Here is an 18,257-nt window from a genome sequence, read left to right as displayed (position 1 = left end):
TGCCCCCACCCCAGTGTAACCAGCCCCCCCAGTTCCCCCGCAGCAGCCAGTCCATGTGCTGGGGTGAGCTGCCGGGGACCCCCGGGTGCCATTCTGGGGACCCCCCCCCCCAACCAGGGGGACCCCCGGGTGCCACGTCCCCCAGCTGAGCCGGCGCACGTGCCGAGCGTGCCGTGGCCGTGGTGTCGCCGCCGGATGCTGGCACCGGCTCAGATCCCCGGCGCCTGGGGACGTGCCAGCTGCCTCAGGGATGGCAGCGCTGGCCCCCGGCCCCGTGGCTAACGAGGGCCCTTAATCAGCGCCAGGCAACAAGGGCGACGAGGAGGAGGGGGACGGCGGCACGGCCGGTAATGCCGCAAAATGACACGTTTCGGGGACTAACCGTAACCACACGCCAGCTTTACTGCGCCCGCTCAATCGCTCGCCGCCGGCACGCCGCCTCAATCGATGCCGAGCTGCTGCGCCCGCAGGGCTCGCCCCAACGCCAAATTCCCGGCCGCCAGCACCCAGGGGTGCCCGTCGTGCCGGGCGCCGGGCGCCGGTGCCGGCAGCAGGTTCCCGGCGACCAAGAGGAGGCCGCCCAGCGCCCCAGCCCCGTCGGCGGTGAGGACGGAGAGGGTGAGGACGCTGCCGGCGGCGAGGAAGGCGACGGCGCGGGCAGCCAGCAGCCGACCCTCCTCGGGGAGCCGCGCGGCGGCGGGGGCCAACACCGCAGCCCCCCCCAGCAGCAGGTTGGCGGTGGCCCGGTCACCGCTGAGCCGGTGGAAGCCGAAGGCCACCAGCGGTTGTCCCAGCATGGCCGCGACCCAGGCGCCGGGCATGGGGTCGGGGTCACCCCCAGGGACCCCTCCGGGCCAAAGGGGCTCCAGGGCGTCGCTCGCCGCCGCCAGCGCCTGCAGCAGGAATCCGGCCGCCGGCCCGCCGGTCACCTGCCGGGAGAGAGGGGACAGGGGGTGACCGGCTGGGTGACACAGCATCCGATGGGTGACGCGGGACCAGCCGGGTGACACGGGACCGGTGTGGTGGCGTGGAACTGGCTGGGTGACACGCAACTGGCCGGGTGACAGGAGACCAGCCCAGTGGCACAGAACCAGACAGGTGACATGGAACGGGCCGGGTGACATGGAACCAGCCAGGTGACACGGAACCAGCGTGGTGGCATGGAACTGGCTGGGTGACATGGAACTGGACAGGTGAGACGGAACCAGCTGGGTGACACGGAACCAGCTGGGTGACACAAAACTGGCCGGGTGACAGGAGACCAGCCTGGTGGCACAGAACCAGCTGGGTGACACGGAGCCGGCCACGTGGCACGGAACCGGTGTGGTGGCATGGAACTGGCTGGGTGACACGGAACCAGCTGGGTGACACGGAACCAGCTGGGTGCCACAGAACTGGCCAGCTGACAGGAGACCAGACGGGTGGCACAGAACCAGCTGGGTGACACGGAACCAGCCAGGTGACATGGAACTGGCTAGGTGACATGGGACCAGCCTGGTGACAGGGGACCAGCTGGGTGACACAGGATGGGATGGGTGACAGGGAACCATCCCAGTGGCACAGAACCCAGCCGGGTGACACAGAACTGGCCGGGTAACAGGGGACTGGCTGGGTGACACGGGACCAACCCGGTGGCATCGGACACAGTGACACAGGACCACCCCAGTGGCCCAAGTGCTGTTAGGTGACATGGGACCACCACCCCAGTGGCCCAGGAGAGCTGGGGTGACAGAGGACCACCACACCGGTGGCCCAGGGGCCAGTAGGTGACACGGGACCACCATGCCAGCGGCCATGGGGCCATTCGGTGACATGGGACCACCAAGCTGGTGGCCATGGGGCCAGTAGGTGACATGGGACCACCATGCCTGATGGCCATGTGGCCATTGGGTGACACGGGACCACCACGCTGGTGGCCCAGGGGCTATTGGGTGACATGGGACCACCACGCTGGTGGGCCAGGAGGGGTGGGGTGACACGGGACCACCACCCTGGTGGCCCAGGACCCATTTGGTGACATGGGACCACCAAGCTGGTGGCCATGGGGCTATTGGGTGACACGGGACCACCACCCTGGTGGCCCAGGGGCCAGTAGTTGACACAGGACCACCCCCCCCAGTGGCCCAGGAGGGCTGAGGTGACCCAGGACCACCACCCTGGTGGCCCAGGGGCCAGTAGGTGACACGGGACCCCCCCCCCCGGCGTCCCAGGCCCCGGGGGGTGACAGGGCCCGTCCGGCTGAGGGTGACGGGGGTGTCCCCGTGCCCCCCCCAGCGCTGTCCCCACTGACCTGGCGGGCCCGGAGAGCGCAGAGCAGGCAGACGGCGCAGAGCAGCGCGTGGGACAGCACCCAGCAGCACCCACCGGCGGCACCCATGGGTGGGGGGGGGTCGCGGGTCCCCGGGGACCCCCGCTGCCCCCCCCGGTACCGGCACTTCCGGCCTCCGGGCGCGACCACAGAGGCGCGGGATAGAGCGCCGCGCGGGGCGGGGAGAGGGGCGGGGCCGAGAGCGAGAGGCGAGGCGGGGCCACGGGAAGGGGCGGGGGAGGTGGGCGGGGCCACGGGGGGTGGGCGGGGAGGTGGGCGGGGCCCGGCGGGGAGCGCTGCAGGCGGGGGGAGTGGGGATGGGGTGTGCAAGGGGGGTGCAAGGGGGTGTGCAAGGGGTCTGCAGGGGGTGTGCAAGGGTGTGCAGGTGTGTGCATGCAGGTGTGCAACCGGAGTGTGCAGGGGTGTGCAATGGGGGTGTGCAATGGGGGGGGTGTGTGTGCAAGGGGGTGTGCACGGGGCGTGCAGGGGTGTGCATGGGGGTGTGCATGAGGGTGTGCAGGGGGTGTGCAAGGCTGCGCGGGCATGTGCAGGCGTCTGCATGGTGGTGCGCAGGGGGTCTGCAATGGGGGTGTGCGAGGGTGTGCAGGGGATGTGCAAGGCTGTGCATGCAGGTGTGCAAGGGGCGTGCATGGGGGTGTGCGATGGGGGTGTGTGCAAGGAGCGTCCAAGGGGGTGCAGGGGATGTGTGCAAGGGGTGCGCAGTGGGGTGTGTAAGGGGGTGCAGGCACGGGCAATGGGGGTGTGCATGGGGGTGAAGGGGTGTGCAGGCGTGTGCAGGGGTGTGCAGAGGGTGTGTAAAAGGCATGTGTGGGGTGTGCAAGGGGTGTGCAGGAGCATGCAAGGGTGTGCAACGGTATGCAAGGGGTGTGCGTGGGGTGTACGAGGGCGTGCGTGGGACGTGCAAGGGGGCGCTGGGCACGTGCACTGGTGTGCACAGCACGGTGCAAGTGTGCGCGAGGCGCGTGCGCGGGGGGGCCTGGCGCTGGCGGGTGTGCACAGGGCGCGTGCAAAGGCACGTCTGGCACCGCGTAAATGCACACGGGGCGCGTGCGAAGGCGCGCACGCCGCGTGCGAGGGCGTGCGAAGGTGCGCGTGGGGCGCGCGAGGGTGCTGGCTGTGCCGATCAGTGTGCCGGCAAGCGTGCCCAGGCGTGCAAGGGCTGATCTGGGGTGTGTGTGGGGCTTGCACACCTCCTCCTCCTCCTCCTCCTCCTCCTCCCCTGGCCGGGGGCTCTGCTCGCTGCTCCTCTCCTGCCATCCGGGTCCCTTCGTCCCCATCCTGTCCCGGTGCTGTGGCCGCCCCGGTGCCGGTGGGAGCCGTCTCGGTCGGACACCGGGGAAACGGCCCGTGGCGTCGGGCAGAGGGCACGGCGGCAGCACCGGCCGCTACCAAACAGCGCAGGCACTGGCCCATCCCATCCCCAGCCCCATCCTCATCCCATTCCCATCCCATCCCTGTTCCCATCCCCATCTCTGTTCCTGTCCCCATCCTCATCCCATCCCCATCCCATCCACATCCTTATCCCATCCCATCCTATCCCATCCCTATCCCCATCCCAATCTCATCCCCATCCCATTCTCATCCCCCTCCCCGTCCCATTCCCGTCCCCATCCCAATCCTCATCCCATCCCCATCCCCATCCCATCCCCATCCCATATCCGTCCTCATCCAGTTCCCATCCCCATCCCATCCACATCCTTGTCCCATCCCATTCCTATTTCAATCCCTGTCACCATCCCCATCCTCATCCCATCCTCATCCCGTTCCCATGCCATCCCATCCCTTTCCCATCCGTATCCCCATCAACAGTCCTCATCCCGTTCCCATCCCAATCCCATCCCCATCCCATCCCTATCCTCATCCCATCCTCATCCCGTTCCCATCCCCGTCCTCATGCCATCCCATTCCTTTCCCATTTCCATCCCTATCCCCATCCCATCCCCATCCTTATCCCATCCCATCCCCATCCCCATCCCACCGCACTCCTGTTCCCATCCCCATCTCTGTTCCCATCCTTATCCCATCCCATCCCTGTCCCCATCTCATCCCCACCCCGTTCCCATCCCCATCTTTATCCCATCCCAGCCCCATCCCACCCCCACTCCCACCCCACCCCGTGCCATCCCACCCCCCTACCCCTCTCCCCCCCTCCCCGCCCCTCCCGGTCTCTCCCACTCCATCCCAGTCCCTCCCCCGGCTCCCGCCATGCCGCCTCTCTCCCGGCTCCCACCCGGGGGGGGCCGGGGTCGCCCCCAGCGCTACCGCCGGCACCCCAAGCCCCCCTACTCCTACCTGGCGCTCATCGCCCTCGTCATCCGCGCCGCCCCCGGCCAGCGCCTCAAACTGGCCCAGGTGAGACCCCCCGGACCCCCCCACCACCGGGACCCCCCCCCGGGACCCCCCACCCACCAGGACCCCCCCCCCGGGACCCCCCTACCCACTGGGACCCTCCCCCGGGACCCCCCCCACCCACCAGGACCCCCCCCCCGGGACCCCCCCACCACCGGGACCCCCCCCCGGGACCCCCCCCACCCAGCAGGACCCCCCCCCCGGGACCCCCCCACCACCGGGACCCTCCCCCCGGACCCCCCATCCACCAGGACCCCCCCCACACCGGGACCCTCCCCCCGGACCCCTACCACCACTGGGACCCCCCCCGGGACCCCCCCACCCAGCAGGACCCCCCCCCCCCGGGACCCCCCCACCCACCGGGATCCCCCCCGCACCCCTACCACCACCAGGACCCCACCCCGGGACGCCCCCACCCCCCGGGACCCCCCCGGGACCCCCTCCCCACCTTACAGCACCCCGGGACCCCCCATCCCACCCCCTCTAGGACCCCCCGCATCGGCACCCCCGCACCCCCCCCGGGACCCCCATTGCCCCCCCCCTTAATTCCCCCCCCCTTAATCCCCCCCCCCCGTTACTCGCCCCCTCCGCAGGGTCCTACCGCCCGCCCGCCCCGTCGGGGCTGCGCCGCGTCCCCTGCTTTGGGGGGGGGGGTCGGGCGGAGGGGGGGGGTCTCCAGCCCCGCGGAGGGGGGGGGGGGTCAGGCCGGATCCAGCTCTTCTGTCCCGGCGGGGGGGCCGGATTAGCGGCGCCGGGGGGTCTGTCGGCTCGGTCGTGGCGTCTGTCGCGACGGCTCCCCTCCCCCCGCAGCCGTCGGCGATTTGTGACACCCCCCCCGGGGGGGGGACGGACAGGGGACTTCGGGGGGGGGGAGACATCTCGGGGGGGCTTTGGGGTGCGGGGGGGGGGTCCCCAGTACGGGGCTGGGGGTTCCAGGGCTCCCATGGGGGGGGGGGTGTCCCCCCAAGAGCGGGGTCGGATCCAGCCCTGGGGGGGGTGGGGGGTGCAGCCCCCCCCCAGCTGCTGTCCCCCCCCCAGATCATCCAGGAGATCAGCAGCCTCTTCCCCTTCTTCGGGGGGGGGTACCAGGGCTGGAAGGACTCCGTCCGGCACAACCTCTCCTCCAACCCCTGCTTCGCCAAGGTGGGGGGCGCTGGGGGGGCTACTGGGGTGGGGGGGGCCCAGGGTGGGGGTCCTCGGGGTCCCCAAGGTTGTGGGGGTACTGGGGGTGGGGGGTCCCTGGGGCAGGAGGTCCCTGGGGGGGTCCCTGGCATGGTGGGCCACTGGAGTGGGGGGGTCACTGGGGTGGGGGTCCCTGGGGGTCCCTGGGACAGGGATTTCCAGGGTGGGGGGGTCCCCAGGGTGGGGGTCACTGGGGTTGGGATTGCTCAGGGTGGGGGGGTCCCTGGGCTGGGGGGGTCCCCATGCTGGGGGCCACTGGGGTGGGGGTCACTGGGATGGGGATCCCCGGGGTGGGGGTCTCAGGTTGGGGGTCCCTGGGCTGGGGGATCCCCAGGGTGGTGCTCAATGGGGTGGGGGGGTCACTGGGATGGGGATCTCCAGGGTGGGGGGTCCCTGGGCGAGGGGGGGGTCCCAGCGCACCCAGCAGCCCCCTTCTCATCGACGCAGCCGGCCGGGGGTCCCGCTCGGCGTCGTTTCGGCCAGGGGGTGCCCCTCCGCCGCCTCCCCCCGGGCTTCCGCCGCGGGTGGGGGGTCCCCGTGGTGGGTGGGGGTCCCAGCTCAGGCCGTGCCCCCCCCGCAGGTGCTGAAGGACCCGGCCAAGCCCAAGGCCAAGGGCAACTACTGGACGGTGGACGTGAGCCGCATCCCCCCCGAGGCCCTCAAGCTGCAGAACACGGCGGTGGCGCGGGGGGGGGCGGCCGCCTTCGCCCGCGACCTGGCCCCCTTCGTCCTCAGGGGGTACCCCTACAGCCCCCCCACCCCCAAATCCCCCCCCGAGCCTTCGGGAACATCCCGGCCTCGGTCGGGTTTTTCCATCGCTTCCCTGCTCAGGGAATTCCCGGAAAGGGGAAACGGGGGGGAACCGTCGAAAAAACCGGGGACCCCCCCGGAGATTTCGGGGGATCCCGCGCCGGCGGGTTCGTGGGGATCGGTGCCCGTTTTTCACCTCGCCGCCCCCCCGGTAACGCCGTGGGTGCCCCCCGCCGCGGGCGGCCGCTCGGGGGGCTCCGAGCCCGAGGGGGGGTCCCGCGGCCCCCCCCCGGTTTGGGGGCAGCTGCCCACCTCCTACAGCACCGCCGTGGCCCCCAACGCCGTGGCCCCCCCGAGCGGCCCCCCTTTCCTCGCCTTACGCTGGGGGGTGCTGCCACCTGGCCCCCCGCCGCCGCCGGGACCCCCCCCGGGAGCCGAGGCCGAGGCGGGGGGGGCGCAGGCCATGCCCCCCAACAAGAGCATCTTCGACATCTGGCTGAGCCACCCCGGGGACATCGTGCACCCCGTGCTCCGTGGCTAGCACCCTGACCCCCCCCCCAAAAAATTAGGGGGCCCGGTGGGGGGGATTTGGGGACCCCCCCAGAGGTGGGGGCAGGGTGATGGCTGTGGGAGCCCCTACGCCCCACTGGGACCACCCCCCGCACCCATTCGGACCCCTCAGCACCCATAAGTGACCCCGTCCCCTCTTGGCACCCAGCACCCACCCCCTGTGCCCCCCCCCAGTGCCCAGGTCAGATCCCCCCCCCGTGTCCCCCCCCCCTCCCATGGGACCCAATAAAGAGCCGGTGGTGACACCGACGGGTGGCACGTGTGTGTGACTGGGGGGGGGGGATGGACACAGGGACCCCCCCGGTGCCCCCCCCCCCCCCAATCTCCCGGTGCTCCCCCCCCGCGGCGGCGGAGCCGGGCTGGCGGCACCGGGGCCTTTGCACAACAAAGGACTGGGAGCACTGGGGGGTGGATGGGCAGGGGGATGGGGGATGGGGGCACGGGGAGCACTGGGGGGCACTGGGAGTACTGGGAGCACTGGGGGCACTGGGAGCACTGGGGGCACTGGGGGCACTGGGAGCACTGGGGGCACTGGGGGCACTAGGAGAACTGGTGGCACTGGTGCCCCTGGTGCCTCTGGGAGCACTGGGAGCACTGGTGTCCCTGGTATCCCTGGTGTCCCTGGGAGCACTGGTGTCCCTGGTGGCACTGGTGGCACTGGGAGCGCTGGTGTCCCTGGTGTCCCTGCTGCCCCTGGTGTCCCTGCTGCCCCTGGTGTCCCTGGGAGCACTGGTGGCACTGGGAGCACTGGTGGCACTGGGGGCACTGGTGTCCCTGGTGTCCCTGGGAGCACTGGTGTCCCTGGTGTCCCTGGGAGCACTGGGAGCACTGGTGGCACTGGGGGCACTGGTGTCCCTGGTGGCACTGGGAGCACTGGTGGCACTGGGGGCACTGGTGTCCCTGGTGTCCCTGGTGTCCCTGGGAGCACTGGTGGCACTGGTGTCCCTGGTGTCCCTGGTGCCCCTGGTGTCCCTGGTGGCACTGGGAGCACTGGGGGCACTGGGGGCACTGGGGGCACTGGTGTTCCTGGGTCCGGGCGGGCTGAGGGTCCCCTCCCGCCGCCGGGCCGGGCCGCGGTGGGGCTGGCACCGCCCCAGGACCCCCCCCCCTCGTGTCCCCAAACCCCCCGGGCCCTCCCGCCCCCCGGGGGGTCCCGTCGCTGATAAAGCCCGGCCCGACCCGGCGCCGCCCTGTCGCTGCCCCGCGGGGAACGGACGGGGCGGGCGGAGCCGAGCCCCGCCGAACTCCGCCGAACTCAGCCGAGCCCGCCCGAACCCGAACCGAACCCGGCCGAACTGCGAGCCCAACCCGGCCGAACGGAGCGACCCCGGCCGAACTCACCCGAGCCCAGCCGAACTCACCCGAGCCCGGCCGAACTCACCCGAGCCCGGCCGAACTCCCGACCCGAGCCCGGCCGAACCGACCCGAGCCCGGCCGAACAGAGCCGAACCCAGCCGAAAGGGGCCGATGGCGGCGGGGCGGGGGGGTCGGCAGCGCTACCGCCGGCACCCCAAGCCCCCCTACTCCTACCTGGCGCTCATCGCCCTCGTCATCCGCGCCGCCCCCGGCCAGCGCCTCAAACTGGCCCAGGTGAGACCCCCCGGACACCCCCCCCCCCCCCCACCGGCACCCTCCCCCCGGGACCCCGGAGCCTCCGGCCGCCCCGTCGGGGCTGCACCGGGAACGGGCAGCGGCGCTGGGAGAGGGGATGGGGGGCACTGGGCGGTACTGGGAGCGCTGGGGGCAGGGAGTGGGGTGGACTGGGAGGAGTGGGGTGCAGGGCTGGGCTGGAGTGGGAGGAGTGGGGTGCCAGGCAGCCATGGCAGGGGACTGGGCTGGACTGGGAGCACATGGTTGTGGGGCTGGGGGACGGGGCTGTACTGGGAGCACTGGGGTGCAGGACTGGGCTGGACTGGGCGCACTGGGGAGCTGTGCCAGCGGACTGGGCTGCACTGGCAGCACCAAGGAGCAGGGCTGGAGACTGGGCTGTACTGGGAGCACTGGGGTGCCGTGCCACAGGACTGGGCTGGAGCACATGGTTGTGGGGCTGGGGGACTGGGCTGGACTGGGAGCTCTGGGGTGCAGGACTGGGCTGGACTGGGCACACTGGGTGCCAGCGTGCCATGCTGGGGGACTGGGCTGGACTGGGAGCTCTGGGGAGCTGTGCCAGCGGACTGGGCTGCACTGGCAGCACCAAGGAGCAGGGCTGGAGACTGGGCTGTACTGGGAGCCAGGGTGCCGTGCTGGGGCACTGGGCTGGACTGGGAGCACTGGGTGCCAGAGAGCGGGGTGTACTGGGAGCACTGGGTGCCGGGGTGCTGTGCCAGGGGACTGGGCTGGACTGGGAGGAGTGGGGTGCCAGGCAGCCATGGCAGGGGACTGGGCTTTACTGGGAGCACATGGTTGTGGGGCTGGGGGACTGGGCTGCACTGGGAGCACTGGGATGCAGCGCTGGGGTGGACTGGGCTTGCACTGGGATGGCACCCATGCGGCGCTGGGGGGCACCGGGCCATGCTGGGAGGCCTGGGGGTGGGCGCAGCCCCCCCCCAGCTGCTGCCCCCCCCCCCCCCCAGATCATCCAGGAGATCAGCAGCCTCTTCCCCTTCTTCGGGGGGGGGTACCAGGGCTGGAAGGACTCCGTCCGGCACAACCTCTCCTCCAACCCCTGCTTCGCCAAGGTGGGGGGCGCTGGGGGGGCTACTGGGGTGGGGGGGGCCCAGGGTGGGTGTCCCCGGGGTCCCCAAGGTTGTGGGGGTACTGGGGGTGGGGGGTCCCTGGCATGGTGGGCCACTGGGGTGGGGGGGTCACTGGGATGGGGGGGTCCCCAGGGTGGGGGGGCCACTGGGGCTGGGGTCACTGGGACAGGGATTTCCAGGGTGGGGGGGTCCCTAGAGTGAGGGACCTTGGGGTGGGGGGTCCTTGGCATGGTGGGCTACTGGGGTGGGGGGGGGTCCTCGGGGTGGGGGGGGTCACTGGGGTGGGGGTTCTCTGGGATGAGGGATCCCCAGGGTGGGGGGGTCCCTGGGGTGGGGGTCACTGGGACAGGGATTTCCAGGTTGGGGGGGGTCCCTGGGGGGGGTCCCTGGCATGGTGGGCTACTGGGGTGGGGGGGGTCCTCGGGATGGGGGGGCCACTGGGGTGGGGGTCCTGTGGGATGGGGGATCCCCAGGGTTGGGGGGGTCCCTAGGGTCGGGGGTCCCTGGGGTGGGGGGCCACTGGGGTGGGGGTCCCCGTGGTGGGTGGGGGTCCCAGCTCAGGCCGTGCCCCCCCCGCAGGTGCTGAAGGACCCGGCCAAGCCCAAGGCCAAGGGCAACTACTGGACGGTGGACGTGAGCCGCATCCCCCCCGAGGCCCTCAAGCTGCAGAACACGGCGGTGGCGCGGGGGGGGGCGGCCGCCTTCGCCCGCGACCTGGCCCCCTTCGTCCTCAGGGGGTACCCCTACAGCCCCCCCACCCCCAAATCCCCCCCCGACCCTCCTCCTCCTCCTCCTTTCTCCATCGAAGGGCTGTTGCGGCGGCCGCCCCCCCCCCAGCAGCACCCCTTATCTTTGGGGGGGGGGCGTCCCACCCACGGGACCCCCGCCTCGGTGGGACCCCCCCGGCCCCCGCTCGTTCCCCCTCTCCCCCCTCCTCTGCTACGCCTGCGCCCCCCCCGCCCCCCCGTGCTGCCGGCCATCCCTCCCCTCCACCCCGTCCCCCCCCCTCTGCCCCCCGGCCCCTCTGGCCCCCCCCGAATATCGGGGACCCCTGGGGGGCACCCCCATCCCCACCCCCCCGGCCCTGAGCCCCTACGGTGTCTGAGGGGGGCCGGGGGGGGGACCCCGGGATGAGTGCAATACAGCTGGGGGGGGGCACCCCCAGAGCTGCCCCCCGCCCCAACTTTGGGGGGGGTCCTGTCCCCCTACACCCCAGGATTGGGCATAGCTGGGGGATGGGGGGGTCCCCCCTGCACCCCAAGGAGGGGGACAATGAGGGGGTGCCCCCCCAGAGGTGGGGGGGGGGCTGTGCCCCCCCCCTCAATGTGGGGGTGCCGGCGGGACCCTCCCAATAAAGGTGCTGAGACGGAGCCGTGGGGTGCTGGGTGCCTGCCCTGGCCTGGGGGACCCCCAATTTGGGGGGGGGCGGCTCTGACACCCCCCCCCCCAACACAGTCTGGGGGGGGGGATGACACCCATGGGGAGGGGATGGGGGGGTCCCAGGGGCTGCGGGGGGGCAGGAAGGGGGGGCACCCATTGGCTTGGGGGGGTCCCTTTGTATTGGGGGGGTCCGTTTGTATTGGGGGGGGTCCGGGGGGCACCCTGGGTGTTTGGGGGGGGTGGTGGTGGGGAGGGCAGGGGACACTGGGGGGGACACAGAGGGACACTGGGGGGACACACAGGGGTCCCCGCGACGGAGCTGACCCTGTCCCACGGTTCTGGGGGGTGGGGACGTGGGGGGGGCCCCCAGGGACCCCCCAAATCCGCCCCCCCCCCCCCCCCCGGGACACACACTGACCGCCGTGACCCCGGGAGGCGCTGAGTGTCCTCCCGCCCGCCAGAGGGCGCCACCGCTCCCGCTGGCCCCGCCCACCCGTCCCGCCGCCATCTTGGAAGTGGCGCCTCCTCTCCCATTCCCCCACCCTCTCCGCCGCCATCTTGGGAGTGGCGCCTCACTCCCATTCCCCCACCCCTTCTCATTGGCGCCGCCGGCCCTCCCGCTCTCCCTCTTCCGGCCCGAGCTCCGCCCACTTCCGGCGTCGCCGGAAGCGTGGCCGGTTGCCATGGCGATCGGCGGCGGCGGCTCCGCCCCGGGCAGCGGCAGCGGCGGAGCGGGCAGGGCCGCGGCCCCGGGACCCCCAGGTACGGACCGGGGACGGGGGGGGGACCCGGCGGGGGGCGGCCTGCGGACAGGCCCGGGGCCGTAGGGGGCACCGTGGGGTCCCTTGGGGACGGCGCTTCCCCGCGGCGTGGGGGCGTGGGGGGGTCCCGGGGGGGCGTGGGTGAGGACAGGCCCAGCCGTGGGGACATGGGGGTGCACCCTCAGGGGGGGTCTGGGGGCAGACGCAGCCTTGGGGACATTGGGGGTCCCTTCAGAGGAGACCCTGGGGACAGCCCCGGCCTTGGGGACACCGTGGTCCCCTGGGGGGGGGGGTCTGGGGGCAGGCCCCAGCCTTGGGGACACTGGGGTCCCCCCTCAGGGGGGTTCTGGGGACAGCCCCCAGCCTTGGGGACATTGGGGTCCACTAAGGGGGGGTCTAGGGACAGACCCAGCCTTGGGGACACTGGGGTACCCCCTCAGGGGGGGTCTGGGGACAGCCCCCAGCCTTGGGGACATTGGGGTCCCGCCTTGGGGACACTGGGGTCCCCCCTCAGGGGGGGTCTGGGGACAGCCCCCAGCCTTGGGGACTTTGGGGTCCCCTGAGGGGGGGTCTGGGTGCAGCCCCCAGCCTTGGGGATATTGGGGTCCTGCCTTGGGGACACCGGGAACCCCCCTCGGGAGGGGTCTGGGGACAGAGCCAGCCTTGGGGACACTGGGGTCCCCCCTCAGGGGGGGTCTGGGGGCAGCCCCCAGCCTTGGGAACATTGGGGTTCCCTTTGGGGGGGGTCTGGGGGCAGCCCCCCTGCTTTCAGGGCAGGTCTGGGGTTTCCTGAGTCCCCCCAAGTGTTGGGGTGGGTGTGGGGGGGCTGTGCCGTGTGGGTCAGACCCCCCCCGGGGTGACGATGCCCCTGGGCTGGGTGTTGAGGGGTGCCGAAAGGTGCGGGGGGGGCCATGCCAGCACCCAAAGCCCCCATGTCCCCCCAGGAAGGGGGGGCTCAGGGTGTCCCCCACCCCAGGCACCCACCGGCACCTCACTGGCTCCGGCATCGCTCCCACTGCTGGGCTGGGGTCAGCGGGGAACCGAGGCCGGCTGATGGAAACCTGAATAAATAAAATATTAGGGGTTTCTTTTTTTTTTAAAGTAGGTGGAAATTAATTTGAAAGGGTAATGGCCGGTGTGTGCCAGCAGCCGTTAGCGCTGGCTAATGAAGGAGTTGCTGGCCGGGCACTCTAACGAGCGCAAGCTGCTCTTCGGGTGTGTGGGCTCCATAATTCAGGGGTTTTTTTGGGGGGTGTGGGATTTTTGGGTGGATTTGTGAGCCCGTTGAGGGGTTGAGTTGCGCCAAGGATGCCGGCTCCGGTTTTCTGCCAGTGCTTGCCTGTGGCACGGTTCTTCCCGGTGAAACCATGGCCGGCAGGGTTACGGGACGGGTGGACCGAGAGGCTCCGGTGATCCCGGTGTCCGGGCGATCCCCCTGTTCCATTGCCCACCGACTTCGGAAAGGATTTACCACCAGCCTCGGCATTCCCAGCGCCCGCCGGCGTTCCTGAGGGATTTACGCCGGGATTAAGGTGCAGGAATGTTTTTTTTTTCCACCGGACTTTGCCCGCTGAAGTCACGGCGACTCACAGGGGAACCCGGTTTGGGGACCGCAGGGCGCCGGCTCTGCCGGAATCTGCCCTTTCCTGCCTGTCCCTCCTGCCCGCCGGATCCGCCCTGCCCGCCGGGCGATGCCGGCGTGGGGGCGAGGCGCTCGGCTTCGGCTCTCCCGGTTTAACCGTGCCGAACTGGCAGGCACCGGCGGGGCTGCTCCAGCCGGGACGTGCCGAGATCCCCTTGGCCGGCGGAGGATCGGCGTTTCTTCCCGCTGAGGTGCCGTCCTCGCCCGCCGGCGTGGTGGGTGACCCCTCAAGGTTACCGGCGTGCCGTCGGCACGGCCGTGCCGGTGCTCACCGGGGTGCGGCGGTTTCGGCGAAGGCAGCTCCTCGGCCAGAGCCCCGGGGGAATTCACTTCAACTTGGATTGTAGGTTAATCCCGGATTAGGAAGACGGCAAAACAGGCAGTGGGTTGGGCACGGTGCGGCTCTTACTGGCAAAGCCGGGCTGTGCCGGGCCTCTCCCCGTCCTTTAAAGATTTCTTTCCCTTTTTCCCCACAGGATTCCGGCTGCTGCGTGAAGCTTATCCCACCGCGGCCGGGAGAAGCCGGAGCCCCGGCACGGTGATATCCGAGAAGCTACTGCGATTCCAGCAGCGCTGCCTGCGCCTCTGCCCGACGGCAGTTTTCCGAGCCGGGCCATCGGCTCCTCGGTGAGACGGGAGCGGTGGCGGCTGCTGAATGACCGGCAAACGCTTCTGGAGGGCGGGAAAGCGAAAACTCGTCAGGATAATTAGGTGGCAAACGAGCATTGGGGATCGGACTGACGGGATTTCTCCAGCCTCGACACCTGCCTTGCTCCTCCGTGCCTTCGGATCCGGCGTCGCCGGCCGGCTCTGTCCGAAACCGCCGGCCAGCGCAGGGTGCCGGGGGGGGGATCTCCCCCCCCGAGGCTTAACGGGACCCTCCGGCCTCCCCCCGCCTGCGATTTTTGGGTGCTGAAAGAGGGGGCCGGGAGCGCCCGGCGGGGGAGAGATGGTTCCGAAACGCCGATCCCTGTCTCCGGAGCCCGTGGCGAAGCTCCAGGAAAACGCTGGGATACAGGGATAAGCCGAACCCGTCCCCGCTCTGAGGGGCCACGGGTGATGCTGGTGGGGGAGCCGGCGGTTCCGTACCCCGTTCCCGGTGGGATACTCTGCGTTCTCCGGCAAAGCTCCTCGCCATGGCTGAGCATGCGGAGCTGCTGGCGGAGATGCCGGCGGTGGCACGGCTGAGCACGCCGGAGCGGCTGAAGCACGCTCAGAAACGCCGGGCCCAGCAGCTGAAAAAATGGGCGCAGACGGAGAAGGAGACGCAGGGGATGAAGGTCGGAGCTGAGAGGAAGAAGAGGAGGAGGAAGAGCAACAGCCAGGGGAAGAGGGTGACATTCCCCGCCAGCGTCCGGCTGCTGGAGGCGGCCGCCCGGCAGGACGCCGAGGAAGGTGGGTGCTGGTGGTGGGGCTGGTGGAGCTGCTGCTTTTGGGGGGGCTCTGGGAAACCTGAAACCCCTGAAACCCCAAATCAAACGGTTTTGGGGTTACAAGTGGGACGTAATTCCCGATTTTGCTTCCAAATATCCTTGGAAACGAGCTGGCAGCTCAGAGCCGGCATCCGTAAACCTGGCTACGGCACACGGCTTCCCAGATCCCGCTTGGTGCCGGCCGTGGCATGCCAGGCGCCCGGAGGTACCCAGGTTTGGCATTGGCGTGGCAGGACTTTGAATGCGGCGAGTCCAACGTACTGGCCAAAGCGCCGGTGCCGGGTATAATGCCGGCGGGATGCTCCGAGGTGCAGGCAGGACCCTCGGTAAAAGCCTCTTTCTCCGCAGTCCGGCAGTTCCTGCAGAGCGGCATCAGCCCTGACCTCTGCAACGAGGATGGTCTCACCGCGCTGCACCAGGTACGCCACACTGGCACCGTTACGGCAGCTCCGACTTCTCTCCCTCTGTCCTTTCCATCCCGTTAACCGGCTCTGTCCGGTGATGCTGGGTCCTGGCGTGGCTGGAGCCAAGCGTGGTGGGAGGTGCTGGGTGTTGAGCCGTCACCGCACGGGGGGCTGGATGAGGTGGTGGCACTGGGGCTCCGGCAGGGGGGTGGCGTGTCCGTCCCCGCAGTGCCGTGCTGGAGAGGGTATGGCTGTACCAGGCTGGCATTCACCGGCTGTTCGGGTGCCCGGAGTTAAGCGTCGCACCCCTCTGGCATCAGCCAGCGCGACTGGACCCGCTCGGCAACGAGCCGTGGTGTGCGCCGGTGCCGGCCCGGTGAAGCCCCCACCGGGGAATCGCTTCCCTCCAGCTTGGCTGGGGACACGTGGCGATCTCAGTGCTGGCTCCATCCCTCCGCAGTGTCCCAATCTGTCCCGGCTCCATCCCCGGGAGATCCTGGGGTGCTTCGGTGGGGGGGAGGTTCCCCGATACCGCCCCCCCCCGTAACCGCTGCCGGTGCTTTCTCCCTCCCAGTGCTGCATCGACGACTACGGTGACGTGGTGACGGTGCTGCTGGAAGCTGGCGCCGACGTTAACGCCCGTGACAGCGAGCTCTGGACGCCGCTCCACGCCGCCGCCACCTGCGGTCACCTCCGCCTGGTCCAGCTCCTCATCCAACGGTACCGCGGTGCAACCGGGGCTGGGGACGGGCACCGCGGTGGCCGTGGGGTGGCCCTGACCGCCGTGCCCATCCCCAAAACAGCGGCGCCGACCTCCTCGCCGTCAACTCGGATGGGAACATGCCCTATGACCTGTGTGAGGACGACATGACCCTCGACTGCATTGAGACCGCCATGGCGGAGCAGGGTGAGCTTCGCCGCGCCGGTGCGGTGCCGGCAAACTGGGGTCGGCTCTGGGGTGAAGGCAGGAATCCGGCAGGGCGGTGGGCAGGGCCCGGCGTTCCCCCCCCCTCACTCTTCTCCCACCGGCAGGTATCACCCAGGAGAAGATCGAGGAGGCTCGCGCCGCCACCGAGCGCGGCATGGTGCAGGAGATCCGGCAGCTGGTAGAGGCGGGAGCCGACCTGGACGCGCCGCGGGGACACGGCGCCACGTTGGTAGGACGGGCGGAGGCCGGGGGGGGTGCGCTGGTGGTGACGGCGCCGCCGGCGCCGGCTGAGCTGTCCCCGACCGCGTCCCCGTCCCCGGCAGCTGCACATCGCGGCGGCCAATGGTTACGTGGAGGCGGCCGAGCTGCTGCTGGAGCACCGGGCCGGCATCGACGCCAGGGACGAGGACGGTTGGGAGCCTCTCCACGCCGCCGCTTGTTGGGGACAGGTAGGGATGGGCGGGACGGGCAACCCCTGCCAGATTTTGCCATCCCTCACCCCCTGCCTGTCCCTCTGCCCCCCCAGGTGCAGCTGGTGGAGCTGCTGGTGGCTCACGGCGCTGACCTCAACGGGAAATCGGTGCTGGATGAGACCCCCTTGGGTGAGTGTTTGGGGTTTTTTTTGGAGGGGGGATGTTGCCGAGGCAGGTTTTTTTTTTTGGGGGCACCGGGTGATGCCGCTGCCCTTGCTGGCAGATGTCTGCGGGGACGAGGAGGTGCGGGCCAAACTCCTGGAGCTGAAACACAAACACGACGCTGTCATGAAATCCCACGAGAAACACAAATCCTTGCTCCAACGTCGCACCTCCAGCGCCGGCAGCCGCGGGTAAGGCCGGAGAAACTCTTACTGGCGCCGTGCCGGCATAACCGTAACCGACGGGGAGGGGGGGGTTGAGGGGATCCAAAATTCTCCTCCCCAGGAAGGTGGTGCGGCGGGTGAGCGTCTCGGAGCGCACCAACCTTTACCGGAAGGAACACGAGCGCGAAGCCATCGTCTGGCAACGCGCCGAGCAACGCGACAGCGAGGACGAGGACCGGCAGACGGACGCCGAGCTCCGCCGCCGCTTGGCCGTGAGTCGCCGGGGATTTGGCTGAGGGTCCGTCGTCCCCCCCGCCCCAACCGCGGCGGCGCCAGGGCGGTGACGCGCTGTTCCCTCTTTTTTTCTTTCCCCCCCCCCCCGCTCCGACAGGATCCCACGGGATCGACGTCGGCGGAACCCCCCGATCTCCCGCCGCAACGCAACGGCACGGCCCTCTGTTCCAAAAAACCGGAGCCCGGTGTCGTCACCGCGACGGACCCGGCGCGGGAGAAAACCCACCATACCCTCGCCGACCTCAAACGGCACCGAGCGGCCGCCAAACTCCAGCGCCCGCGCTCCGAGGAGCACCCGCGTCCCCAGGAGCACCCCGTGGTGGGGAACCCCGCTTCCCCTCCGGCACCGACACCGGTACCGGCACCCGCCGGCGGCACCGGCGACCCCCCTCTCCTCAAACTGACGGCTCCGGCCGAGGAGGCTCCGGCCGAGAAGCAGCGCTGCTGTAAGGTGATGTGAGCCGCCGCTGGGCACCCCAAAACAATCCGACCCCCCCCCAACCGCACTCCTCCTCCCCGGCAGCACTTGGCCTTACGACTACTCTTGCCTCTTTTTGACTGTTTTGTCCCCAAAACGGGACAGGTTATTTTTTTTCCCTGCCGAAATCAAAACCGCCTGGTTTTTTGGTTTTTTTTTTTTTGTTTTTGTCTCTGGAGGACGACGGGGTGGCGGTGGCTGCACATGTCCCCCCCCCGCCCCCTCCAAGGGTGTCCCTCGTCCCCGTGCCGCCCCGGCGGGG

The 18,257-nt window shown here is 70.5% G+C and overlaps 3 protein-coding genes across 4 annotated transcripts; 2 read left to right on the top strand and 1 right to left on the bottom strand.

The window, feature by feature from the left end:
• Window positions 1-384: 384 nt before the first annotated feature.
• Window positions 385-2,490, bottom strand: TMEM276 (transmembrane protein 276). The gene is made up of 2 exons (XM_075024124.1): window positions 2,291-2,490; window positions 385-929 (listed from the first exon to the last, which is right to left on the bottom strand). The coding sequence occupies exons 1-2, from the start codon at window positions 2,375-2,377 to the stop codon at window positions 441-443; spliced, it is 576 nt and encodes a 191-aa protein (XP_074880225.1). The 5' UTR covers window positions 2,378-2,490; the 3' UTR covers window positions 385-440.
• Window positions 2,491-4,534: 2,044 nt separating this feature from the next.
• FOXH1 (forkhead box H1) lies at window positions 4,535-7,151 on the top strand. Its single transcript, XM_075024395.1, has 3 exons — window positions 4,535-4,681; window positions 5,717-5,821; window positions 6,441-7,151. The coding sequence occupies exons 1-3, from the start codon at window positions 4,535-4,537 to the stop codon at window positions 7,149-7,151; spliced, it is 963 nt and encodes a 320-aa protein (XP_074880496.1).
• A 4,765-nt stretch (window positions 7,152-11,916) lies between these two features.
• On the top strand, window positions 11,917-18,142 carry PPP1R16A (protein phosphatase 1 regulatory subunit 16A). Of its 2 annotated transcripts, none has more exons than XM_075024115.1 (11): window positions 11,917-12,018; window positions 14,136-15,054; window positions 15,441-15,511; window positions 16,071-16,216; window positions 16,300-16,403; window positions 16,529-16,653; window positions 16,748-16,873; window positions 16,951-17,026; window positions 17,121-17,250; window positions 17,345-17,495; window positions 17,615-18,142. In XM_075024115.1, exons 2-11 carry the CDS (start codon window positions 14,796-14,798, stop codon window positions 17,975-17,977), a joined length of 1,551 nt encoding a protein of 516 aa, XP_074880216.1. In that variant the 5' UTR covers window positions 11,917-12,018; window positions 14,136-14,795; the 3' UTR covers window positions 17,978-18,142. The 2 variants fall into 2 exon arrangements, with proteins under 2 accessions (XP_074880216.1, XP_074880218.1); XM_075024117.1 differs by lacking the exon at window positions 11,917-12,018 and adding an exon at window positions 12,961-14,002.
• The last annotated feature ends 115 nt before the right edge of the window (window positions 18,143-18,257 follow it).

The sequence above is a fragment of the Buteo buteo genome, chromosome 3 (genome assembly GCF_964188355.1).
Source record: "Buteo buteo chromosome 3, bButBut1.hap1.1, whole genome shotgun sequence".
Classification (NCBI taxonomy): domain Eukaryota; kingdom Metazoa; phylum Chordata; class Aves; order Accipitriformes; family Accipitridae; genus Buteo; species Buteo buteo.
The sequence above is the reverse complement of the archived record's forward strand: the minus strand, read 5'-3'. Positions and strand labels throughout refer to the sequence as shown.

Coding starts and splice junctions, on each gene's coding strand:
- PPP1R16A (XM_075024115.1), top strand. CDS start 14,796: ATGGCTGAGCATGCGGAGCTGCTGGCGGAGATGCCGGCGGTGGCACGG. Junction 16,874..16,950: donor CCGCCGCTTGTTGGGGACAG/GTAGGGATGGGC, acceptor CTGCCCCCCCAG/GTGCAGCTGGTGGAGCTGCT. Junction 17,496..17,614: donor AGCTCCGCCGCCGCTTGGCC/GTGAGTCGCCGG, acceptor CCGCTCCGACAG/GATCCCACGGGATCGACGTC.
- TMEM276 (XM_075024124.1), bottom strand. CDS start 2,377: ATGGGTGCCGCCGGTGGGTGCTGCTGGGTGCTGTCCCACGCGCTGCTC. Junction 930..2,290: donor GCGCTCTCCGGGCCCGCCAG/GTCAGTGGGGAC, acceptor CTCTCCCGGCAG/GTGACCGGCGGGCCGGCGGC.
- FOXH1 (XM_075024395.1), top strand. CDS start 4,535: ATGCCGCCTCTCTCCCGGCTCCCACCCGGGGGGGGCCGGGGTCGCCCC. Junction 4,682..5,716: donor AGCGCCTCAAACTGGCCCAG/GTGAGACCCCCC, acceptor TCCCCCCCCCAG/ATCATCCAGGAGATCAGCAG. Junction 5,822..6,440: donor CCAACCCCTGCTTCGCCAAG/GTGGGGGGCGCT, acceptor CCCCCCCCGCAG/GTGCTGAAGGACCCGGCCAA.